Genomic DNA, 26,247 nt, shown 5'->3' with positions numbered 1-26,247 from the left:
TCCAGTCTTTGTTGGAACTGTTCAACTCTGCCATTTTAACATGAAAACAAACCATGTAAGGGGATGCATGGAGCAGTGTTCCAGTCGGGTTTTACCTTAGGATGCCAGGCTGAGGATCGGCTTTGCCAATCCTTGCTCTGATTAAGATGGAAAGTCCTTCAGGAGTTTTGAGTAGAGAAGACACCTAACTTACTAATTTTTTAAAAGGCACTTACAAAATACCTTTTTATTTGTTAATAATTTTAGGCTTAGAAAAAAGTTACAAAAATTATACAGCGTTCCCTTCACTTGTCTCACTTGAAGGCTGACCACTGATGCAGCCATCCTCACCCATCAAAACCAGGACATGAGTGTAATGCTCTCGATTCAACTGTAGCCTTTATTCGACTTTCATATTGTTCCACCTGTAGACACGTTTTTATTCCAGTATCCATTACAGAGTCCCACACTACACTTAGTGGTTCTGAATCTGTAGGTTTCCTTCAATCTAAGACGACTCCTCTCTTTTTTCTTGTCTTTAATGAACTTAGGTATTTTTGATGAGCACTGGTAAATTATTTGGCAAAATGTCTCAGTTTGGATTCATCTCATATTTTCTTGTGACTACATTATGATTTTTGGCAAGAGTAATGTGACTACTCTTTTGAAAGGATTCTGCTGGCTACTTTGGTAAGGGCAGAAATGGGAGACCCCTGGGAAAACTTATCATAATCCAGTTGAGGCTTGAAGTAGGATATTCGTGGAAGAATCCAGAAATAGTTGATTTATAAGCATATTGAACGGATTGGGTTATGGTTAAAAAAAAAAATGTGAGCCACTGCTATGGCATCAGGCCTCAGCATCCTAGTTAGCTGCAGGAAAACTATGCAAATGTACTGCAAATGAAGAAGTAATTTTTTTCTTTTGTCTAGCCCTTGAACTTCCTCTTTCTTATTAATCTTTTAGCCCTTAATCATTTTAGAAACCTGGCTAACTAAAATAATGTGACATTGTTTGGCTCTGTTGGTGTGTCATGTTTAATTGAAAGTAAAAAAAAAAAAAAAAAAATCAAGCATTAGGTGGGTAGTAATAGCTTTTCCTTGGATCCTAGGGAAATAAAATTTATTGTGAGCTGCCAGCCCCATTTTGACACATCCCTTTCCTTTGAATCCTGCTGATCTGTCACATGTACACATTATATTTCTGGAATTCTCAGTGGTTCCTTGTTATGTTAAATGACTTCTGTTTCTCACTGTGGTGGAGTTAGCAAGAACTGAACTTATCTTCCTGATGTCAGCAAGTAGAAGGCCAAAGTGTGTGAATCAACTGTTCTCGGACACTGGACAGCAGACTACACATCATGTGGCTGCCCGAGATAGACGGAAAGCACATGATTGTCCCAGTTTTCTGCCTAGAGACATATTTCTCTATCCCAATGAAACGTATTTCTGTATGCAGAAGGGGCACCAAACAGAGAAGTGAAGACTGCAGAGCAGAGGTCCAGAGGGGAGAGTACTGCCCACAAATGACACCTTTCAGTGCTGGCTGAATCAGGCCACACGTGGGGAATGCCCAGGGCTGGTAAAGGGACAGCCAGGAGTTCCCAGAGCTCAGGGAGCCTGAAGTCTGAGCAGCCACAGTGGCAGGTCTTCAGGGTCACTCTTCAGTATCACACTCTCTCTCCTTCAGAGCCTTTGATGTTCGTTTTGTATATTTAGGTGCTCTGATGTTGGTGCAGATATATTTACAATTGTATGAATTGACCCCCTTATTATAGAATGTTGTTGTAGTTTGTTAGTCTTATCTGTCTGATGTAAAAACACCTCTCTTCCTTGGTTCCCCTGAGAAATCTTTTTCCATCCCTGTCAGATTGTGTGTGTGTGTCCTTAAAAGTGAATTGACTCTCTTGCAGGCAGCATAGAATTGGGTCTTGGTTATTATTTTTTAATCCAGTCAGTCACTGTCTTTTTATTGGAGAATTTAATCCATTTACATGTGAGGTTCTTACTGATAGGTAAGGACTCACTATTTAGTGATTGCCATTTGCTAATCGCTTTCTGGTCGCCTGTGGTGCTTGCTTCCTTTCTTGCTGTTGTCCTCTCTGCTGTGATGTGCTGGTATGCTTTGAATACTTTCTATTTTGGTTGTGTGCTTCCACTGAAGAGCTTTGCTTTGTGAGGCTTACACACAGCAATTTAAGCCTGCAACAGCCTGTTTCAAGCTGACTGCACACAGCTCTGCCTTTACTCCTCCCCCAACATTTTATGTTTTTTTGTATGAAAATTTATATTTTTTTTCTCAAAGAAGCAACTTTTTGTTTCTTTGATTTTTTTTAAATTTTTTGTTTCAATTTAATTCATTTCTGCTCCTGTAGATATGAGTAGTTTTGTGTTTTAACCCTTTTGCTAGGAACAAACTTGCTATATACACTGTCATTGTCTAGAGTATTCTGAATATGGCTCTTTTCCTTAGACCATTGAGTTTTATAATTTTGTATGCTTTGTGGGCTATTTAGAGGTCTTTTGTTTCAGCTTAAAAACTCCCTTTACCTAGGGAGTTCCTTAAAGTCGGGTGGTGAACTCCCTTAGTTTTTGTTTGTCAAGGGCAGTTTTTATTTATCTAGTTTTGAAAGACAGCTTTGTTGGGTAAGGTATTCTGGGTTGGTGATTTTTTTCCCCTTCAGTGCTTTGAATTTGTCATTCTCCTTTCCTGTCCTCCAGGGTTTCTGTGGAGACATCTGGAGATAGTGGTATTGCTTCCCCTAGATGCATGTAGCCTTTCTGCTGTGAGAACTTTGTCTTTGATTTTGATTGCTTGGTGTCTTGCTGAGCTCCTTTTTGGGTTAAATTTTATTGGAGAGCTCTGTGCTTCCAGTACCTGGTTGTTGGCATCTACCCCCAGATTAGGGGTTTTCTCTGCTGTTCATACTTTCTGGCCTTTTTTCCTCTTTCTTTTAGCTTCTGCAGCTCCTGTTACATGCAGATTTGGCCTTTTGAGGTTCTCCTGTAGTTCACATAGACTTCCCGACTTTCTTTTCCTTCCTTTCTTTTCTTTCCCTCCCACTCTCCTTTCCTCTCTCCCTTCCTTCTTTCCTCCCTCTCTCCCTCTCCCCCTCCCCTCCTTTCCTTCTTTCCTCCTTCTTTCCTCCTTCTCTCCTCCTCCTTCCCTTCCCCTTCCCTTCCCCACTCCCCTTCCCTTCCCCCCTCCCCTCCCCTCCCCTCCCCTCCCTCCCTCCCTTCCTTCCTGTTTTTGTTCCTCTGTCCAGGTAATTTCAAATTCTTTTTAACTCACTGATTCTTTTGCTTGATCAAGTCAGCTGTCATATTTCTGTTGAAAATTTTAGTTCACTCATTCTTCATTTCTAGGATTTCTGCTTGATTATTTTAAAAAATTGTTTCTATTCCTTTGTCAAATTTGCTTGTGTATGTATTGCTTTCCAAATTACATTTGGTTTTCTAGCCCTGTATTTTTGTGGTTCACTGAATATCAGTCATTTCATACATTGCCATATCTTTAGGGTCTGTTATTGGAGGTCTGTTAGATACACACACACACACACACACACACACATGATACATACATTATATATATATATATATATATATATATATATATATATAGAGAGAGAGAGAGAGAGAGAGAGAGAGAGAGAGAGAGAGGGGGAGGGGGGGGAGAGGGAGAGGGAGAGAGAGAGGGAGGTAGGTGTGTGTTATAATTCCCTGCTTGTAATCACTGTGTCCTTGCATTACTTTTTGTAACTTTGTGGAGTCAGCTCCCTCTTCTGGCCTGCGCAGGCATTCTTTGGCAGGGCCCATCCTTCACTATTTAGCCTGTGATTCTAGGGGAACAACTGGTGAAGCTCCTATAGAGGCAGAGCTTCTTGTGAGCTCTCTAGTTGGATGTGGTCCTGGCTGCATAGTGTGATGGCTTCTGGTCAGGCCAGTCAGAGGATGTCTTCCCTGGTCAGGCATTTCCACTATTTAGGATCTGTAGTTGGGCAGGAATACAGGTTCCAAGGTTAGGCAACATTGTTCTTCTGGATGAGTGGGGTCAGAGGCTATGCTCCTTGGAAATGCATGATTGTCACAGTGGTGCCATGGAGTGGGCTTTTGGCTGTGTTGAGGGACTGTTTGACCTCCTGGGTCAAATAGCTTTACCCTCTGAGCTTCTCCACAGTGTGTAGACCCTATCTAGACAGGATCTTTGGGGCATTTTGGCCAACACTTCACTTCCTGGGTCAAGCAGGTCTAGCCCCATGTTTCTCTGAAATGTCAGAGGTGGGTGTTGGACCTAGGGTCATTGGAGTGGGCTGTGAGGCTGGGATGGAGGCTGGGCTGGAGGCTGGCCATGTAGGGACGCAAGCTGGGTTGAACTTCCCGCTGTGCTGCTGAAGGCAACCAGTTTAGCTTTGTGGACGGGCTCTGAAGTTGGCTTATAACCCTAGTCACCCAACATGGGTGGTAGAAGCACAGAGGTGCCACCACCAGGGCTCGTGTGCTGGTCACTGTGCTCTCTGCCTCCTTTGTTTATTTCTTCCTGCCTCCTGGTGGTCAAGCTGTGCCATACCCCCAGTGTTGCCCAGGAGGTGAGACTAGAGTGGGATGCGTCTCTGGATGCTCAGGAAGCTAGATGACTGTCCCTGGTTCTTCTTCCTTAGTAAACACCCTGGGCCCTAAGACGTTCTCTCCATGTGGCATTGTGTCAGCTTGGAGGGGAGGAGTGCCGTGGTAATGGTGGGACCATTCTTTCTTATCCTGCTGTCCTCAGTTCAGCCGACCAGCAGCGTGTCTCATGCTTGTTTTCAAGTAGTAGGGTTTTCAGAAAGGTGTTCTGGTCTGTGGGTAGTTGTTAATTGAGCTTTCTGTAGTGGGGTGAAGCCTGAGGCTTATGATTTTGCCTTCTTGCTGACACCATCTCCTCTGGGCTCATGTTAACATATGTATCCAACTTTTCCATGTGTCTCTAAGAGAAGCTGAGTGATCTAGATCCAGGTCTACAACCTGAAATACTCAATTTTTATGCCTTTAGCTTTATTCTGTTTTTAAAAAGTAATTTGCACAATGTATAAAACAGTTGGGCAGCCATCACCTCAGACAACTTCAGAACATTTCCCTCACCCTATAGAGAAACTCTTAGCCATTACCCAGTCATCCTCCTATTCCCCCAGCTCTAGGCAACCGATAATCTATTTTCTGTCCCTGCAGATACTTGTCTTTGGATATTTCATATAAAAGCAGTTGCACATTATGTAGTCCTTTGCAACCAGCTTTTCCAGTTAGCATGGTGTTTTCAAGGTTCATCTCATTGTAGCACGTATCAGCCCAGCTCTTAATTTTACTTAACCAGGACAAACACTTGATTCTTAAGTAAAAAAAGCTCTTTCTTTAGAATCTGTATATTCATTTTAGATTCACAGACTTATTCTCAGAATTGGGTAGTAATACCACCTTTAAAAAGATCTATGTGCCTTTAAAAAATATAATCAGGAAAATTTTTTCTCTAAAAGTAAGCAGCCCCTGAGAGCTCAGTGACCACCTGTCTTTGCTGCCAACCAGTGGGAGAGGAGCAAGGAGAGTACCTGGCAGAGACCCGGGTGGCTTGGCCAGATGCTTCTGGGTTGGTCAGAGGTGCGGCTTTCTTCACAGGGGTCCCCAGAATCCCAGCACATCTTTGCATTGCATGCTTTTCAGTTTTATCATTTAAACTTGTCATCTCTGGGATCTTAATTTTTCTCCCACTTTTTTTCTTTTCATGGAATAGGAAACTTAAATTCAGAGAAGAAACTTCAGATGATACTGTCCAGTAGCCCCAGAGGCAAATCTTGAACCCAAATGTTAAGATTCCAAATGGAAAAGTCTTTCTTGACAGCAGGCTGCATCTGTCGGTGCCTCTGCCCACTACTCAAGGTCTGGGTGTTTCCAGAGAAGTAGGAATAGTTTCTGTGCCCAGTTTCCTGGTGATCGAGTGTAGGCAGTTGGAAAGAATAAACACTTACAAATCTGCTCACTGTATGAAGTATTTAGTGATATTGAATAGCACAATAATACAATAAAATCAGAAATGCAGATCCCTCAAGTTGCCTGAAAATTTAATGTTTTTGCTGCATGTTTTGTCATTTGTCTAATTTTGAGTTCAGTATTAAAAGTTAAATAAAAATATAAAAAGGTTGAATACAAATATGAATTTTGGTATTTTTTTCTTTCCCAGACAGATATTGATTATGTCCACAGTGTTGTGGCCAACCTGGAGAAAGAGTAAGTCCTTCTTAATTAGGAAATAGAAATATTTTAGTTTACTGCTGTCTCTGGCTTTTTGCTAAAAGAAAGCACCTGCCTTGATAGTTAATCTCTCTGGAGATCATTGTTCGTTAGACCTCCTACCATTGTCTTTTACATTCTCATAAAGCAGGTGTGTTTAAGTTCATTTATCTGCTGGAATAAATTGGTGTATTTCAGTATGGAAGAGATTTGAATGTCGTTTGTGTAACACTTTCAAATAAATATTTGTTTATGAAGGCAGTGAAGATAGCCTTAAGAGATTATTTAAGTCTTTCACCCTCGATTAAATAGACAGGCTGCCGGGCATATCTTCATGTAGCATCTCAGGCCTCAGCGCTGAGCAGCGTCTGGCCCCCTGCAGGACATGAACCAGGTAACAGGCGGGAAGCCTGTTATTAGTTTTTACAGTATTGCCTTAGTAGTTTTAATAATGATATCATAAAAATTAGTCTTGACGTAGGTTTCTTCATTGAATTGTATCTGCTTAAAGACCAGAGAAGTTGCAATTATTTGCTGGCTCTCTATTTAAAATAATATGATACTTTGTCCATTGAAATGCTAAACCTGGAGATTTAAAAAATATTACACACAGTTCAGGATTAAATTTGTCATTTGTTAGGTTTTCCTCAAGTGCTAAAGTTCTTGACATTCTTTGTAGAAATGCACTTTGATATGTGGACTCCTTAAATGAAGGAACAGGGCAGTAATTAATAACTGGTCCCCCTTCCCCTAGAGCAAACGGGCAGGCCTGTGGTGGGCTGGCGCAGTCATTTTGTTGACTTACTTCTTCCTCAATGTGCAGGAAAACCAAGGCCAGAAACAAAGCTCAGTCAAACACTAAGAACATTTGTGCAAAGGCAGGTAGTTACATAAGCATTTTCTGGAGATTTGCAAAAATGAGAAAGAATGCAGATGTGGAAAAATTACATTTGTATACATGCAGACTGATTCAAAACTTCAGAAAAGGATTTCTCCAGCTTAATGCTATTAATGTTTGTGGTTAGGTAATTCTTTGTTGTCAGGGCTGACCTGGGCAGAGTACGTTTGACAGGTATTTTTAATAGTATTTCCTATAGTAATGACAGCCAGAATGCCTCCAGATATTGCTTGATGTCTCAGGAAGGATAAAATCACCCAAGTTGAGAAGCACCGGCCTGGAATGACATAATCTATAACCTACAACTTCTGGAAAATTGAAGCTTCTGGAAAATTGAAGAACTTTGAATTTTGCACAAGTATATGTATTTAGATGCATACAGAAATTAATCTGTTTTCTTTCCTTTATTTCCCTACTTTCTGTGGGACCTTAATTTTTTTTTTTTTTTTAAATATTCCGATTGCCTGTAGGAATGTAAGACTGCAGTTCTCCTGGGCTTTCTGTTACTCTAAGGTTAATGGCATTTTATACTGGTTTTTTTTTTTTAAAGCAGTATTAAGAACAAGAACAACAAAATCCCAAACCTTGTGCTACTAGAAAAACCTGTGTTTTCAGATAAATAAGCTCAGTGATAAGCAGCTTCATTTAGCACATTTTGACCATCACATTATTCCTGCGACACATGTTCTCTGGTGTGTTTTATATAAAATGTGCTAAATTGGATGTTAAAATAAATAAAATCTCACAGAGCTTCAATAACTGAGCTTACCTTTCTCATGGCAGATTTTCTAAAGAAATCAGTTCTGGCCTGGTGGAAGTAATATCACCCCCTGAAAGCTATTACCCTGACTTGACAAACCTAAAGGAGACGTTTGGAGACTCAAAAGAAAGAGTGAGGTGAGCTGAGTGTCCTTTAAAGTCTTCCATTCTGTGAGTGTGGGAGTTAATAAATGTGTTTTCTGTCAATCAAACCTGCAAAAATTTTAGGGCTGGATTGCTAACATACTCAAGATCATCTCATGAAGCCCAGGGCAGCTTGTGAGATGTATTCTGGAAGTTTTCTTAGTATGAGCTTTTAGTTTACTGTGTTTTCCTTAATCTGGCTTTTGGAATCACTTCTGTTATACATTTTTAGTGTGTTTCTATAGGCTGCCAGGAATTCACTGAAAGGTCTAAATATTCTACATTTAATTTTTTAACATTAAATATGTATTTATTTATTTGTACCTGTATTCAATACATATTTTTTAATCTGTACCTGTATGTAAAACACAGTCCTAGGTACCAGAGTTACCTAAAGTATGTTTTATCTAAGGATTAATTCATCAAGACATTCAGGTGTTACTTGAACATTTTCTGTGGTCAAGGAAGTTTGGAAAATATTGGATTAAAATTTCTTTTTCTTGGGTTGTGGATGTAGCTCGGTGGTAGAGCACTTGCCTAGTATATGTGATGCCCTGGGTTTGATCCCCAGCATGGTTTAAAAAAAAAAAAGTTTTCCTCAGCAAATGTTTTTGCTGCTAGATGTTTCAGTGTCTCTAATGTACTAACATATCTCCAGGAAAGAAATATGTGCACAGTTTTTCCCAAACTTACTTGACCTTTTTTTCTTCAGGACACCTTGAAGATTGGTGTTCTTAGGAATGTATTTGGTATATTTAATGCTGCATTAGAGAAAAGAGAATTTTCTTTGACTCTTGTGTTATAATAGAAAACTTGAGGCTTATACATCTAATCTTACTTTGTTAAATTTCAGTCTGATTCCTAACCTATTTTTGAAACTATTCATTTCAGATGGAGAACAAAGCAAAACTTAGATTACTGTTTTCTAATGATGTATGCTCAGGAAAAGGGCATATATTACATTCAGGTAAGTGTGGCTTTTCCTTTAATGTCTTTCACACTTCTAAAGAAGAAGTGTTATCAAGGGTGTATATTCATTAAAGCAGGAGGTTTTGGAAGCACAGCCCTCCTCAGATCTGTGTAGTCCTAATTATATCTCAGAGAGAGCAGGATCCCCATGGCGATTGAGGATGTGGGCTCCGGGGTTCCTGAGTGCAGCAAGTGTGGCCCCAGCTCCCGTGTGGAGGGGCAACCTCACTATGTCCCGCTTCCTTTGAACTCCATTCCTCCATCTTCTTTCCTCCTTCCTCTCTCCACTGTTACATTTTTTTTTTTTTTTTTGGAGTGGTCTCATGGTAGAGTAAATCTTTTTGAAAGCCACAATACAGTTACATTTATATTGAAGATAATAAATTCAAATGCCCCCCACCCCCACCCCCACCCCAAAGCATTGTGGCCTTAATGCTATTCAAGTAGAAGAATCCTGCACTGTTGTGGGGTTTGTTAACCTGGTAGGCAATAGCAAAGAATTCTAGGAAGCTCTTATTTTTTCAAATCTAATTTTCCTTAATGATAGGTTATTTTCTTTAACCAAAAAGAGTTTATTCCTTGTTCAAAATGCAAATACTCTGAAGCATAGCACACTAATCCTGGCTGCTGTTATTTTTTACTGTAAAAGTTTATTAGGTCCTTTCTGGTGAGAAGATTTTGATGAGGACAGCAAGAAGAGATTCTAGTTCTGGAATCAGAAAGGAAGTGATGGGGGATAGAGGAAGAAGAGAGAAGGAAACAGCATAGCCTCCCATGGGAAGACCTCACATTGGGGTCAGACTTTCTCTTCTTGGACATTTTACTATAACAGAAGCCTAAGGTCATTAACTTATAGTGAAAAAAGATTTATTTTGGCTCACGGTTTTGAAGATGCTAGTAGTCAGTTGGCTTTGTTGCTTCTGGGCCCGCGGTAGGAGCACATCACGGTGGAAGCATTGCTCATCTCCTGGCTAGAAATCAAGAGAGAGGGCTCCCACACGTCCCCACATTACAGGCTCCACAACCACCTCTGAGTAGCGCTTCTCGGGGATAAACCCCCTTGTGGTGATCTCAAGATCCAAACCATAGCAATCAGCTGCATTCAACATGATTTACTCTTAATTCACGAAATAAGAACTGTAAAGGATAAATACAGTTAGAATACAACAGTGTCTGAGTTTTGTGTGTCAAAACATGACATCCTAGATTTAGAGAAGTCTTAATTTCAAAATAGTAAGGAAAGCATTTCATTTTTATAAATCCCAATATTGGGGCTGGGGATGTGGCTCAAGTGGTAGCGCGCTCGCCTGGCATGCGTGCGGCCGGGGTTCGATTCTCAGCACCACATACAAACAAAGATGTTGTATCCGCCGATAACTAAAAAATAAATATTAAAATTTCTCTCTCTCTCTCTCTCTCTCTCTCTCCTCTCCTCTCCTCTCCTCTCCTCTCCTCTCCTCTCCTCTCCTCTCCTCTCCTCTCCTCTCTCACTCTCTTTAAAAAAAAAAATCCCAATATTATTGTTGAACCTGGCTATTTTGTTCTGTGGCCAATGTATACATTGTACATTACAGTTAAGAACTTGATGTAGGGAACTTTAAAGTGTCCTTATGTTGCTTTTAAAGTTTATTTTTTTCAATTTAGCTCCTAGGAGAGAATTAATGGAAACTTAATGCCTTTTTTTTTTTTTTTTTTTTTTTTTTGTGGAGCCTAGGAAGAATAATTATTTAAGAAATTAAGGGTAGGATGGGGATGAGAGAGAGAGTAGTAAGGCAATGTTTCCTGAGGAGCGGTGAGTAAGCTATGATGACAGTGGCAGCTATGAGCTTGCGTTGGTTGCCTGCTTCCAGGCTGTCGTTCTTTACAGTTTGTGCTTATACTTATACCATTTAATATAGCCCCTTTTAGTTTGTGGCAAAAACACGTAACGTTAATTTACCGTCTGCACCTTCCCTGAGAGTACAGTTCGGTTGTGCAAAAGATTTCTAGGACCTTTTCACCTTGCAAAGCCTACAGAGACTCTATCCAAAAACATCAGTTACTGTCCCTCCCCCATGTTCCTAGTCACCTGCTACCCGTGTTTCTGTGACTTTGACGGTTCTTGGTGCTCCATACTAGTGGAGTCACCTGTTGCAGCATGTGGCAGGGAGGACTTCTGTTCTAGAGCGGCGTGATGTTCACTGTGTGTTTGAGCCGCATTTTCGTGTCAGTTCATCTGTTGGCCTGCTTCCAGCTCTGGTTACTGGGAATGATGCTGTGGTGAACTGGAGTGAGTACCTCTCTCTCCACGATTTGTTGGGATTCTTTTGGCTATATACCTACAAGGGGGTTGATGAGTCATTATTGTGCCATTTCTTATTTTTCGAGGGCCCGCCATAGTATTTTCCATGGTGGCTGTGCCAGTTCACATCCTGCCAGCAGTGCACAGGGCTCATTTTCTCTGCCTTCTCACCAGTACTTGTTATTTTCTTCTTTTAGCGATGGTCATTCTAATGATGTGGTTGTATCTGGTTGTGGTTTTGATTTTCATTTCCTTCATGATGTATGATGTTGAGCATCAGCTAATGTGCTTGTTTTCCATCTGTGTGGTCTTTGAAGAAATATTTATTTAAATCTTTTGTCCATTTTTAACTGGGTTATTTGATTTTTCCTTGTTAACATTCCTTTAAACATTCTGGGTAGTAACCCTTTTTAGAAGATCTGCAAATATTTTTTTCCAGTTTGATTGTGGAGTTTCCGCTATGTTGTTTCCTTTGACATACAAAAGTTTCTATTTGCTATAGTCTTATCTCTCCACTTTTGATTTTTTTTATCTAGACTTTTGAAGCCATATCCAAAGTACAGATGTTGAATCCAGTGCCTAAAGCTTTCCCCTATGTCTTCTAGGAGTTTCATAATTTTAGCTCCTTGGTTGAATTCCAATCCATTTTGAGTTAATTTTTTTTTGTATATAGTAAAAAGTTTGGATCCAGATTTATTTGTTTGCATGTGAATATCCAGTTTTCCCAGAATTATTTGTTGAAAGGACTATCTTTTCCTCATTGTATATTCTTGACACCTTTGTGGAAAATTATTTAGCCATGTATGCATTGGTATATTTCTGGGTTCCCTATTCCATCTAATTGGGGTGTGTGTGTGTGTGTGTGTGTGTGTCTGTGTGTCTACCTACCTAGGTAAGCAGATAGGTATCTGTCTTTATGTCAGTACCATGTTGATTGGATCACCATTGCTTTGAAATCAGGAAGAATGAGACTTCCTACTCTGTTCTTTTTCCAGATTGGCTATTTGGGATCCTTTGAGATTCTTTATTTATTCTTTATCTTTTTGAGATTTGTTTTTCTATTTCTGTGAAAAATCTCATGAGAACTTTGGCAGGGATCTTGTAAGGTGTAGATTGTTGTGGGTGGCACGGACATTTTAATACTAAGTCTCACCAACCACGAGTGCCTGGGTGTCTTTGCAGTTATTTTTATCCTCTTTGATTTCTTTTAGTGATGTTTAGTAGTTTACCAGAGTTCTTTTACCTCCTTTATTAGGTTTATTTCCAAGTGTTTTATCCTTTTTGATGCTTTAGGAAATGGGATGGTTTTTCTTTTTGCATTGGTCACTGTTGGTAGACAGAAATATGTTTTTTGTGTGTTGATTTTGTATCCTGAAACTTCTGAAATCATTTATTTGTATGGTTTTTAATCTATTCTTTAGATTTTTCCCTGTATAAAATCATTTCATCTTTGGATAATGCTAGGGGTACTTCTTTTCTAATTTGAATGCCTATTTCCTCTTCTTGTCAACATGGTCTAGCTAGTATGACTAATTGTGAGAATGGGCTCCCTTTTGGTTCTGATCTTAGAGGGAAAGGTTTTGGTTCTGACCTCAAGGTGTTTGAAAGTGTTCTCTCTGCTTCAGTTCCTTGGGAAAGTTTGAGACAAATTGGTGTCTGTTCTTTAAATGCTTAGCAGAACTCCTAAGTCAAGTTCTCTGGTCCTAAGCTTTTCTTTGTGGGGAGATGTTCTTTTAGATTCATTTATTTTATTTTTCATTATTACTGCTTTAATCTCCTTGTTATAAGTGTGTTCAACTTTTTATTTCTCCATGGTCAGTCTTGGTAGGGACTTACCTGAGATTCTAGGTTATCCAGTTTGTTGGCATATAAGTATTACTGGTCATCTTTATAACCCTTTTATCAGTTGTAATGCCCTCTTTCATTTTTCCTTTCCCCTCTTCTCCCCTTCCTCATCACTTCCCTCCTCATCCTTTCTCTTTCTCTTCTTTTTCCTGCTTCTCCTCCTCTTTGTTTTCTACTGGCGGGGTCTTGCTCTGCTTCCCAGGCTGACCGTGAGCTCACAATCCTCCTGCCTCAGCCTCCAAGTAGCTCCCCTTTTCATTACCAGTTTTAATTATTTGAGTCTTCTTTTTTTTTTTTTGTTTAGTCACTCAACCTAGAGTTTTATCCGTTTTGTTGATCATTTTTAAAATCCTTGCTGTCTTCTTTTTTGTTTTATTGATTTTTATAATAATATGCGGTGATTCCCTTCTCATTCCTCTTTGTGTATATCTGTTTTCTTTGTGGTATCACTGCAATCACAAAACCTCTTAAAGTTATTTAAACTGATAATTTAACTTCAGTATAAAATTCATACTTCTTTACATCTGTCCCCTTGCCTTTTATTATTCTTTGTCTCAATTACCTCTCTTATATTGCTCATCTGTTAACAATAGATTTGTGATTACTTTTATGCTTTTGGTTTTAAAAATTCTGTATAAGATTTAAAATGACTTATGCAACTGCATTACCTTACTGCAGAATTCTATATTTGTCTGTATATTTACTTTTGCCAGGGAGCTTTATATTTTTGTAGTGTTTGTTGCTATTTATCATTCTTTCACTTCAAGCTGAAGGACTTTCTTTATCAGTAAGAAACCTGGTGCTGAACTCACTCAGCTCTTATCTTGGGAAGCCTTAACTTCTGTCTTGCCAGGTATTCTTGTTTCATTGGTTATTTTGGTTTTAGCATTTTGAATATACCATCCTAGTCCCTTCTAGCCTGCAGAGTTTCTTCTCAGAAGTCTTCTGACACTAATAGAAACTCTCTTGTATATGATGGATCACTTTTCTCACGCTGCTTGCAAGATTTTTTTTTTTTTTTTTTTTTTTGATTTTTGACAGCTTGATTATGGTAGCGCCATAGTCCTGGAGCTCTACCTAGTGTCTGTCTGTGGTACTGCAGCCTCTGGTGCTAATGGACAGCCTTTGTTCTTGGTCCTTGATGTGGTGCTCTGTTCTACTCCCTGCTTTGATTAAGACAAGATAAAAACCAGTCCCTTGAGATATATATCCAATGTCTTACATTTTTTAGGGATACATCTACTCCTTTCTTGATCCAGGGAGAATCAGAAGTTGGGAGTTCTTTGCAGTCACACGGTACCACGCCCAAGGGAGGGCTTTGAATGCACCAATTTTAAATCTGTGTCTGTGTCAGGGAGGAAGCAGACTTGGAATTACCTATTCCACTCTCTTGCTGATGTCTAATAACTCTCTTACAGTTACAGGATCAGATTATACATACTGTCTGATAGCCTGTTTTGTTATATTTAACATTTGTTAAAATGTAATTTTTAATTATTTCTTGAAGTACTGTTATTCAGATATCATAATTACCTTATTGCTGGTCATTTAGATTGTTTCTAAATTTTCAGCTGTTCCTAATATGAATTCCATGAATTTTCTTAAAATTATTGTATGTTCCCCAAACTTATGGCTCAGGAAAGAGGAAGTTGCTTTATATTTAGTCTTTACAATCTTAAATTATGCAGAATTCTGTTAATGAGGTCAGATGACCTGCCTACAGAGTATTAGTGTTAAAAAACATCTTACCCTAAAAAGTCCTCTGATATGTCAGTTTATGAAGGAAAGAGGTCACCTGGGAACATCTGAAGTATTAGGATGAAGGTCGAGGGAGCAAAGGAATTTATTCTAGACCTTGCTGTGATCCCCTAGGAAAGTGGCTTCATGGTTACAGGAGTGGGGAATGTCATACTCAAGACTTTCAGAGGCTTCCTTTAAAAAGGCAGCAGAGTTGGGTGTTGCTTGGCACCACCAAGGACACACACTCGAGGGGTCTGGGAATGCCAGCTGTCCTGGTGTTAGGCCTGCAACTCAGAATGAAGTTTACCATGACACTGCCATTCCTGGTTTCATAAAGTGATTCATTGCAGATGACTGGAAGACAGTGTTTTCTGGAAGACTTAGATGGTTCTGGCACTTCATGGGGTGCCGTATTCTCCTGATACCTCACCTGTGAGGTGGCCCCCCTGATAGTGGTGCTGAGGTTGGCAGTGGGCTCTGTGTGCCCACCTCATCCCCAGGAGAAGCTCCCAGGATCCACTTTTCTGAAGGTTTCAGTCTCCACTGGTGATCTCTCCCCAGATTATTTTATTAAAGGTTCCCAAGTGGTAATTTTCTGCTTCACTGATGTTCCTTGAAGCTGAGTTTTTCTATAAAGAATTTTCTTTTCTCAGCTATGGTTACTTTGAAAAATAGTTCAATAAGAAAAGGCAGAATAAATGCTTGATTCTGTCTATTAATTTTATTCTTACCGATGCTCACATTGGTACACCAGTGTGATAAAGAAGAGCCTCATAGGTTGGCTGTTATTTCCTTTCTGTAAGTCCAGGATCTTTGATCACTTCCTTGGCTGGCCCATCTTGCATGTTTCCTTTCCCAGATCAGGAATCGGTCACTTTCAGGTGCCTGCTCCTCTCAAAGGCATGTGATGGCTAAGAACATGATCTGGGCACTTGAGATGCTGGTTGCTGTTGTGTCTCTACTTCTAGGACTTGGAGCAAGGAAGAGGGTGTTTTTCAGAGAAAGAAACTGCACAAGTGTGTATTGATATTTCCAGTTCAGATGTGATTAGAGGGTTTTCATTTAATTTTTTTGTACTTGTTTCTTTTCCTCTTACACTGAAAGTCTTGGTTTGTAATAGCACGATTGATCCTGATATTTTTTTTGCTGTATAGTATAAAATGGTTTCTAGAATGATCTCAAAATATTAATATCACTACTAACAATAAGACTTCCAAATGCAGTTTGAACTTTCTTTGTTCTTACTTCCCCATAGAATAAATCATGATGAGTATATACAGTCAAAGTATGGTTTCTGAAAGTCACCTGAGTGGTTCTTTATCCTGTGTGACCGTGGTACCAACTTGATATGAAACTAGGTCCGTTTGTTTTGGCTTATAGTCAGTTTTTAGAGTTTTCTTTTTTTTACATAGAGCCTAGCATTTCAAAATCAGAACTTTTATAAAAGAAGGTACGGTCACCAACATCTCACTTTTATCCCTGACTCTTTACCCTGGTTCCTCCCTCCCCTATGGGTGCCCACCACTAGTATTTTTTTTTTTTTAAGAGAGAGAGAGAGAATTTTTTTTAATATTTATTTTTTAGTTATCGGTGGACACAACATCTTTGTATGTGGTGCTGAGGATCGAACCCGGGCTGCACGTATGCCAGGCGAGTGCGCTACTGCTTGAGCCACATCCCCAGCCCCCACCACTACTATTTTTTTAAAAATATTTTTTAGTTGTTGATAGACCTTTATTTTACTATATGTGGTGCTAAGAATTGAACCTAGTGCCTCACACATGCCAGGCAAGTGCGCTACCGCTGAGCCAAAGCTCCAGCCCCCACCACAGTTTTTAGTTTCTCATTCTAGCTTTTAAAAATTTAAGCAGATACGTGTATAGAGCATTCCCCTCTCCAGTATTACATTTGCGTAGTGTAAAAACAGTATTTTGTATCATGTTTCCTCTGTAAACTTGCAGTCACTAATGAGGCACATCAGTCTTCATGGTGGCTCCTGCCATGAGACATTGATGTCATTGAAGCACTCTGTCCACCAACAATCTGTCATGGGTCTTCAGAGCAGCCATGTACTCTTTGCCCCCAGACTGCAGGTCACCCAGGTGTGCTTCAGCTGGTGTGAGAGGACACTCGCAAAGTCCAAGAACCACACCACACACCAGAATACCACTCGAGATTTATTGTCAGAGCATGGAGCAAACTGAAAAGGCTGTCCCTCTGAGGGGAGCAGAAGAGAGTGTCACTTACAGAGCATCTTTATAGCCTGCAAGAGCAATTTCACAAGCTTGCTTTAGGGGTTATGTCATGGGCTGGGGTGGGGTGGACCCTTTAGCAGGCACATGTTCTATGGGAGGCCAAGCAGCAGTTCCTCAGGATCTCTAGATAAAATGGCTCCTAAATCGAAACCTAGGTCTCCTTAGATAAAAGTGGCTCCCGACCTGAAATGGCGGATCTAATGTCATTGTTGATCTGATGCCAATAAGGTGACTTCATGATGATACATCCATATGTAGGATACTAAACAACCAACAGAATCAAACTGTTGATCCATAGCTTGGATCTTAGGGAATTGTTCTGAATGAGGAAGCTAGTCTCAGAGGTTACATAGCGTGATTCCATTTACATAGTTCTCTTAAGGAGGAGACAGAACTGTGAGGTGGAGAGCAGGCCCTGGGGGCCCAAGTCAGGGAGGTGGCCAGCCGCAGTGGGTCTTAAAGGGCCGGAGGGGATCCTTGCCATGCATCTCTTCTGTGTCCTTCCTGTGGGGCATAGCCAAGCCAGTCAGGCATGAGTGGAGGTGTCTCTAGTTTTTAAAAGCAAGGTTGAATGTCACTTGGCTCTGTGCTTTGCCTGCCTTTCCCTTCAGCCCCTCTGGTCTCCAAGGAAGTAAAACGTCTTTCCTGTTCAATGATGTCCTAGGACTCATCATAATGTCCATAGCACAACAGAAGCTCAATAAATAGTTGGCAAGCCCATCAATAGCGTACCTTTCCAAACACTATATTTCTTCATAGATAGGAAGAAGAAAACCTGCAGTACTGAAGTACATGAAAAATCAAACACTAAGACAAATATTACTCAGGTAATGAGAAATGATAACTGAAATCAGAAAAGGAAAAATATTCTTATGCTATTGAAAGGAAAGCGAGGAACCCGGAGACGGGCAGCAAGAAATGGAAGATGGAGACTTGGCAGAGATACACACAAGAGTTTGTCAGAGCTGACAAATGAAGGCCATTTCTCCATAGTCAGAGGCAGCACAGGCTTGAGGTTTGGGACTTTTATGGGGGGGCTCAGGGATTAGAGCTGGAGTATCCTAATGTGGGCAGTTAAGAGTGGGGCTGGTATGAGGGAGTGGTGAGCCTTTCTCAGAAAGGTCCTTGGGTGGGAAAGCCTTAAATGGTGGCTGTCATTTAAGATGGACACCCACATGCTAAGTAAGGACCTTACAGATATCAAATATTTTTGTGGCTTTGATATTTGAGGAAAGGGTGGGTGTGCAGCTCAGTGGTAGAGCGCCTGCCCAGCATGCACAAGGCCCTGGTTGAAACCCGAGTCCTGCCAGAAACAGAAACAAAATGAAGTTTGGTAAGAGGAGACTCTGAGGAGGAGGGCTCTCCACAGGCCAAGGTCCCCATTTCTGTCTTTTCTCGGGGATTGGCCAACACTCCACACAGAGAGTGCACTGGGCACTGGCAAAGCCCAGGGGAACTAGCACTCTGTGAATTGCCACAGCTCTCAATATTTTGTAGGTGTTTATTAATATAAAAGGAACTTTTAGGGTTCTGTTCTACAGGAATGAAATGCACTAACATGCAGGTATAAGCGTAAGTATTGTAGCATTGTGTGAACAACAACCAGGAAACAACCTGAATGTCTGCTTGTGAGCAGGGAAGAGCTGAATAAACCATGAGACACTGTTAAACTAAATGACTTCAGTGGATGTTTATTACTTGGTAAGATACTCATGATGTATTAAGAGAAAAATGTCAGTGTCATGGTATGATCCTTTTTATAAAATTGACACAAGGGATGGTATGGGAGTCAGCTTTCCGTTACTGTAACAAATACCAGAGACAATCAGCTTACAAAGAGAACAGGTTACTTTTGGCTCACAGTGTGGCCCTGTTGATTTGGGCTTTTGGCAAAGTAGAACATCATGGTAGAAAGTGTGCAAAGGAGCAAAATTATTGACCAATGGCAGCCAGAAAGCAGAGCGAGGTAGAGGTGGGGCCAGTGTCCCAATAGCCCCTTCAGGGTACACACCCAGTAACCTGATTCCTTCCACCAGGCACCTCCTAAAGGCCCCACTACCTCCCATGGTGCCATGGACTGGGAACCAAGTCTTCAACACGTAGCCTTTGGGAAGTTAATAGATCCAAACTTTAGCAGATCGGAACCTCATATATTGGTCTGTAAGTGCATTCGGAAGGTGTCAAATGCATGTCTACCCAACTTTTCACATAGGTTAACTAGCAGGGTAAGGGTAGAGAAGGAAAGCTGCTGGCTTTTCTTTAACTTCATGACTAGAAGCAAAAATTTTAAAAGTACTGCAAAACTTATTTTCCTTTGAAAGGGGGAAAAATAGTGTTAAATCTTCAGCATCATAAAAGAACCAAAAGGGACCCGTTGATGGAAAGGGACAGTGATTCCCATAGAAAAGGAGTGATTTAGTTGAACCACAGTGTGTGTCTTCCATTTTATTTTCTGAATATGTTTAATGAAGTCTATTTTTGGTATTTTCATTGTTTTCTTGACTTTTCTGATGAAAGTATGCTTGAGTTTTTCCATAATAATGTCCTATCTGCATCTTAATTTTTTGATTTATTAATATGATTGTTCAATTTTCTCTAGCTTGAAGATGACATTATTGTCAAACAGAATTATTTTAATACCATAAAAAATTTTGCACTCCAACTTTCTTCTGAGGAATGGATGATTCTAGAATTTTCCCAGCTGGGCTTCATTGGTAAGAAAAGTGTAAGATTTATCTACTTTTCAGAAAAATAATTGATTCTCAGAATCTTAAACCAATTGCTTTTTTTTTTTTTGATCCTAAAGTCGCTTTTTTTCCCCCTATGGAAATGGATTGTTTTTGAGCATATGTTGGCTTCTTAGTATGAAAAGATGAGAGTTTGGAGTATCCAAAGACCAACACTGTGCCAGCCTAGATTCTAGAAGCATGTCTGGTTTCTTCTCCCAACACCCAGCAGTTCCGTTGTCACCCCAGGATTGGCATTCAGAGAGGATTCCTTTTTAATCACTTTCTTTCTTTCATTAACGGCTTGGGGCTCTCATTTAAGACCTTTTAGGTTTAATATTCCTAAATTAGCCAACGAAGAGACTATGCTTCAAGTTTCAGACTTGAAGGAAATTTACGTGTTTTTAAAAAGTACTCAGAAGAAGACATTTCACTTCCTATGTTATTTTAAAAAGTTAGGTCTTAGCGCCTGGGCCTCTGACCTTTTTGGTCACTCTACTCAGAACTTATTTAAGATTCAGAAACATCTTGTGAAGGTTTTATTAAAAACACAATTGGGATTCCTTTTTATTCTTCTTTTTTTATTTATTGATTTAGATAATTTTCTTTTTACCTAAACCTCTCTTGTTCCTTTCTTTATAGGAAGAATCTTAGTAAGACATGAAAGAAGACTCTGACTTGCTCTTTGACTCCTTTGAGCCAGTAGTGATAGATTTTGTAATAATGTCAGGAGGTCACTACTTCTGTTTATACCCAGGTGACAGCTTGAGCGAGTAGATGCCTAGCTAGAGCGAGTTTGTCTGTTCTTGATGGTGCAAGTGGGAGATAGGGGGATTTGTGGCTGAGAGCACTAGCTTTGATCAATGTACTTCGTGTTCAGATTTCACTTATGATTTTGATGACCTGTTTCTTTATTGCAGCTATTGACTGGAAGTGTCTTTTCAGGTAAAATGTTCCAAGCGCCAGACCTCACTCTGATCGTAGAATTCATATTTATGTTCTATAAGGAGAAACCCATCGATTGGCTCCTGGACCATATTCTCTGGGTCAAAGTCTGTAACCCTGAAAAAGATGCAGTAAGTTAATTCTGCGGGAGGCGGGTGGGAGTTGCGACTCTGTATTTTGTTCTGAATGAATGTGGCTTTTGTGGGTTTTGGGGAGCCAGATTTGGCCAGTGAGCAGTTGAATGAGGCAGCTGGGAGAAGGCGGTGTTTCCACTGCTTGTGGTCTTTCTCAAATTGGTGAAAAATTCCAATGTTGCAAGACTTTTAAAATATTGGAAAACCCCTCGAAGCAGGGAAGCCTGTTGCAGGACAGTGGCTTTTCTCTGTTCTGTTGTTATTGGCTGTTGATACTGATCCTACCTGTCCTGTGGGTGTTTCAGTTTGTTTTCTTCTTATTCTCTGCCAATCCTCATTTTCCAAATACTTTGGGGACAAATCAGACTCTATCTGGAATAATGAATAAGATAGAAGTAATACCTATGCCAAAATAATAAGGCACTTCTGGTGTCTGACTGCAAGCAACATAGCAGTGTGCTCACCTTTAGGATGAGGGTGGCAGATAACTAAGTGAATGACAGCTTTTGCTTTAGTCACTCAGACAGCAAATTCTTTCCAAAATTCTTAGTATAAAAAGTAAATAGAGGGCTGGGATTGTAGCTCAGTGGTAGAATGCTTGCCTTGCACTCATGAGGCCGTGGGTTCGATCCTCGCACTGCATAAAAATAAATAGATAAAAATAAAGAGATTGTATCCATCCACAACTAAAAAAAAAAAAAAAGATTTATTTCCTTGTCCAATTTGAATCATATCTCTGGGGAAATATAATTCTTCAACTTTTTATGTATTTGGTGTAAGCATAATCAAAATATAAACATGTCAATTCTTATCAATTGTAACACATAATGTTGAGTGAATATTCTAAGCCCTGTTGTTAGGGGGTTGCTTTATCATTCATTGTAACAAATTGGCATTTGTGAAATCTGGCTTCAGGCCTGTGTCCTGGGAGGTTTGATCATCCTGCCTGCTGGTTTTTAGGACTCTGCCTTCTGGGGTCCTTGAGATATTGTTGTGTTCTCTTTGTTTAAAAAACCAACAATAAAACCCATGGACAATAAATTCTTAGAGCAAATCACGGACCACAGAGAAGTAGTGGAGTATCTGTGAACTTTCTAACAGTAGTTCAGCATATAAATTGATTTGAACAAACCATTTTTAAGATATAGGCCTTAACTTATATTTTCTGTGTGACTTGCAGGTTTTTTTAATTATAGGACACAAAGCTGTTCACCACCTTCACCCTCCAACAATGTGCGCCTCTTAGTACTTGCAGATTTTTTATTATATTATCTGATTTAAAGATATTTGGCAAATTCTTTATTATATTACCTGATTTAAAGATATTTTGGAACCTCCATAGTTGGTGCTTTTTAACCTTCAAAATTAAATCTTTATTGACCTGCCTTGAAGGATGGGTGAAACAAGCCCTCTTTTCTTCCCTTAGCTGGGCTTATTGTTACCATTTTTTTTTATATTTATTTTTCAATTTTCGGTGGACACAACATCTTTATTTTATTTGTATGTGGTGCTGAGGACCGAATCCAGTGCCCCATGCCAGGCGAGCGTGCTATCGCTTGAGCCACATCCCCAGCCCCTATTGTTGCCATTTTTAAACCCCGGATCATGGCCTTTTGTCAGGTGTGCAGCAATCATTTCACACCTCAAAGAGGACCATAAAAATCACATGCCTTGGAATTGTGATTTTAGTGTCCTTCTAAAGGACTTCTCATTTTTCCAGATAAGGACAAGGTCTCACTTTATCAAATAACAATAGCACTTTTTTTTTTAATATTTAGAAACATTGTGATAGACAGAAAGCAAACCTACGCATTCGCTTCAGACCGTCCCTTTTCCAACACGTTGGTCTGCATTCATCACTGTCGGGAAAAATTCAGAAACTCACGGTTAGTGATTTGATTGGATTTTCTCATGATGTACCATTTGTTGTTCAGTGTATAGCTGGTAATTTTCTGCATGTGTTGTTTAATGGTGTATCTCTTTCCTGCTAGGATAAAGATTACATGAAACCATTACTTCTCAAGATCCATGTTAACCCTCCTGCCGAGGTGTCTACTTCCTTGAAGGTTTACCAAGGACACACACTGGAGAAAACGTACATGGGGGAGGATTTCTTCTGGGCCATCACCCCAATAGCTGGAGACTACATTTTGTTCAAATTTGATAAGCCCGTCAATGTAGAAAGGTCAGTGACTGTTTCTTTTTTTTGATGCAATGAGTGCTTTTTGAAAATCGGAAGGTGGACGTTTTGGGCATAATGTTAGATTGGGTCTTCTTTAAACCTTTGGCTTGGGCAGCTTCCTCCAGCGTAGCTCCTGCAGGGAGGGGAGCTGCTCCCCATCAGGTGGCAGTCTGGTTCTCTGGTTTGTTTTATTGACACCTGCAGAGGGAAGGCACTCCCTGATAGGGTGGCCCCACTAGACCTGTGCTCATGCCGACTGGCTGGCTGGGGCAGGTGAGCCTTGTCCCTGTTCTCCTGTGCCGTTGCCTGGCGTGCCACCCCTAGGTGGCCTTAGAGCCCTGTGGCATGGCCTGGTGAGTGCGGAAGCCAGCTCCTGCTCAGCCTTTGCAGCGCTCTTCCATGTTTGGGTCTGAAGGTTATCTTGCTAGACTGTGCTCCTCCACATCCTTAGGCCGACAGCAGCCTTTGGGGGACTTTTGCTTTTGATCCTGGCGGCATTTCCAGGTTGCTGGCTTCTCTGGCTCTGAGTCTAGAACGTATTAGTTGAAAGAAAACTTACCGTCCAGCCTGTTGTTCCCTGGACCCCCGCTCCCTCGCGGCTGTCATTTTCTCACTGCCCTGGTCTTCTCGAGTCTGACAGAGAGAGTCCAGGGCTTCCGTTGGGTTTAGAGGGAGGAAGAGGGAAGCTACCTGCATCTCGCCTTCCCAAGTGGAAGTCTCAGCGAGCAATTTGCTTTTGAAATCAGGAAAAGAAAAAAAGTTATTTTATGTATTGTGTTTTTTATATATACATCTATATGTTTTCTATATATAATATACTATTTAGCAAATGAAAAATGTCCATCAAAAATCTGATAAAGAAATTACATATTGGAAGTTAAATTTCTTTATAGCCAGTATTTTTGCAATAACCCTCTGTCAGGTAATTTTGACCTTAGTTACTTGTGGTTGAGAGGACAATATAACGTAGTGACACAGTTCTTCTGGAATTGTGGTGGTATGAATTTCCTAATGTGTATGGAGCCCACCCATCCTAGGACAGAGAAAAGGAACCCCTCCCTGATCCCTGCAGTGCATTATTTGCTAAGGGGGGGAGTTGTAGTCGTCATTATAGAAATGATACATTATAAAAATATTTCCAGATTGATTATGTGTTCCTTATTAAAAAATTTAAAAGTGTGAAGAGTCAGGAAAAAAAAAAAAATCCCTACCCCAAAGCCACCATCATGGCTGGGCTGGCATGTTGTTTTTCTTGGTACTCCTGTATGCTTCTGCTTTGGGTCAGAGTCCATGGGTAATTTTTGAGTTGTATATTTTTCTGTTCTGTCTGTCCTGAGCATTTCAGTGACCACTTAACACCCCATCAATTCCTTTATCCATTGCTAAACTTCTGGTTGGTTTGGAGTTGTTCCGCAGTGAATTGTCATCTGGTGAACATCTCTGACTCAGTCTAAGCTCCAGATTACATTCATGTGCTCTTAATGTGGCTGCCCTTGCCCCAGCTTGGGCCTGTTTAGTAGATAGTGAAGGGTCTGTAGTTGTGTGATCAGTGTTCCAAGTCAAGGTGCCTTCTGGAAGAGCATCCCCACCTGCAGCCCCAGCAACATGGGATGCCAAGGTGGAAGGATCACTTAAACCCAGGAGTTCATTCTGGACAACAGAGAGTCAGTCTCTCTCTCTCTCTCTCTCTCTCTCTCTCTCTCTCTCTCTCTCTCTCTCTCGACAACAGAGAGTCAGTCTCTCTCTCTCTCTCTCTCTCTCTCTCTCTCTCTCTCTCTCTCTCACACACGCACACACACACACACACACACACACACATGTCTTTCTCATGGGAAAATGATAGGTATACTTTTGTGTGTAGTTTAAATATCAGTTGTCATCACAGGTGATTTTTGCTTATAAATACCCTTTTGTCAATCCTGTCATCACCTGTAACTTACACCTGGCTGATTATTTTTAACACGCAGGTGCTTTCTTGATGGTTCTCATAAACTCCTTAAAATAGTGGAAGGTGGGAATATCTGTAGTAGGTGGAAGAAACTCACTCAGAAAACTAGTGAAAGTTACTCAAGGGATCGGGTCTCTGTGACTGCTAAGCCTAAACTTTTAATCAGTCACTGTAGCTAACCCTAAGTTAGGTTTGTATTGAGATATACTTCCTGCTTCCTATCTGGTCCCATTCCTCCCACACTTACAAATAGCCACTATTTAGTTCTGAGAATGTCAGAGCATAAGGATGTCATGCTCACACCAAGTGTCTGTTAGGTTTATCTCAGTATGTCGAGTAAGTTGTGATTTTTCAAATGTTTGAAATAGTGACATTTGATGTTCAGGTGTTTGGAAAAGGCTCTTTTTAGTTTCATTCTCCTAATACTAAAATTATTTGTATTGGCTATAATTAGTCTTTGAACTTGCCGTGACTAGCACTTTTCCTATGAAAACTTTCTCTAATAACCGACACACATTCTTCTGTCTGCATTGCAGTTATCTTTTCCACAGTGGCAACCAGGAGCACCCAGGAGATATTCTGCTCAACACAACTGTTGAAGTTTTGCCACTTAAGGTACAACAATTCCTTCCTCTCTCCCTTTCCGAGGAGTTAATCCCTGTAGCCCTGGTGTGAGGCTGTTCTTGTTAATAAGATGAAAGAACATCTCATGGTCTGTAGGACTCCAGTGCGGGGTGATCTAAAATTGTCTTGAAATATTGAGCCCCAGCATATTGGCCCATGTCCTCATTCACAGAGCCTTCGTTTTGTTTTCTGTTGGAAAATAATGTGGACATTTGTTTTAGGGGAAAAAAAAGACTGTTTACTTCAGTGTTTACTTGGTGTTTCTATTTTGAGTCTCCAGATACCACTGGGCATTTAAGTACCTGTTGGTGAATATACAAAATTAATTTATTTTTCTGTTAGAAATACCTGGTTTCTTTCAAGTCAACACACGTTTTTGACTGCTGTACAAGATTCAGTATCTGATTTTTCCAGCCATCAATATTTTATACCCAGATTCAGATGATGGGTAAACAAAGCACCTTTACTGATCAGTGTTTTGGTGACTGACACTGCTCTCTGGAGAGAGCTGCGCCCAAGTGCCACTTTCATGACTCACGTCTGTTTTCAATAGAAGCAGTC

General features: G+C 40.3%; 1 protein-coding gene across 2 annotated transcripts in view; it reads left to right on the top strand.

Annotated features, from left to right (window-relative positions):
- The window catches only part of Mgat4a (alpha-1,3-mannosyl-glycoprotein 4-beta-N-acetylglucosaminyltransferase A), a 99,306-nt gene that overhangs the window by 60,129 nt on the left and 12,930 nt on the right, over window positions 1-26,247 (top strand). For both annotated transcript variants that reach the window (XM_076834018.2, XM_076834019.2), the window contains exons 6-13: window positions 6,187-6,233; window positions 7,918-8,031; window positions 8,929-9,004; window positions 19,727-19,841; window positions 20,799-20,929; window positions 22,711-22,818; window positions 22,924-23,117; window positions 25,599-25,677. In XM_076834018.2, coding sequence (XP_076690133.1) covers window positions 6,187-6,233; window positions 7,918-8,031; window positions 8,929-9,004; window positions 19,727-19,841; window positions 20,799-20,929; window positions 22,711-22,818; window positions 22,924-23,117; window positions 25,599-25,677 — 864 coding nt within the window. The remainder of the gene's footprint in view (window positions 1-6,186; window positions 6,234-7,917; window positions 8,032-8,928; window positions 9,005-19,726; window positions 19,842-20,798; window positions 20,930-22,710; window positions 22,819-22,923; window positions 23,118-25,598; window positions 25,678-26,247) is intronic.

This window comes from Callospermophilus lateralis, chromosome 14 (genome assembly GCF_048772815.1).
Source record: "Callospermophilus lateralis isolate mCalLat2 chromosome 14, mCalLat2.hap1, whole genome shotgun sequence".
In the NCBI taxonomy this organism is placed as follows: domain Eukaryota; kingdom Metazoa; phylum Chordata; class Mammalia; order Rodentia; family Sciuridae; genus Callospermophilus; species Callospermophilus lateralis.
This window is presented reverse-complemented; position numbering and strand designations above follow the sequence as displayed.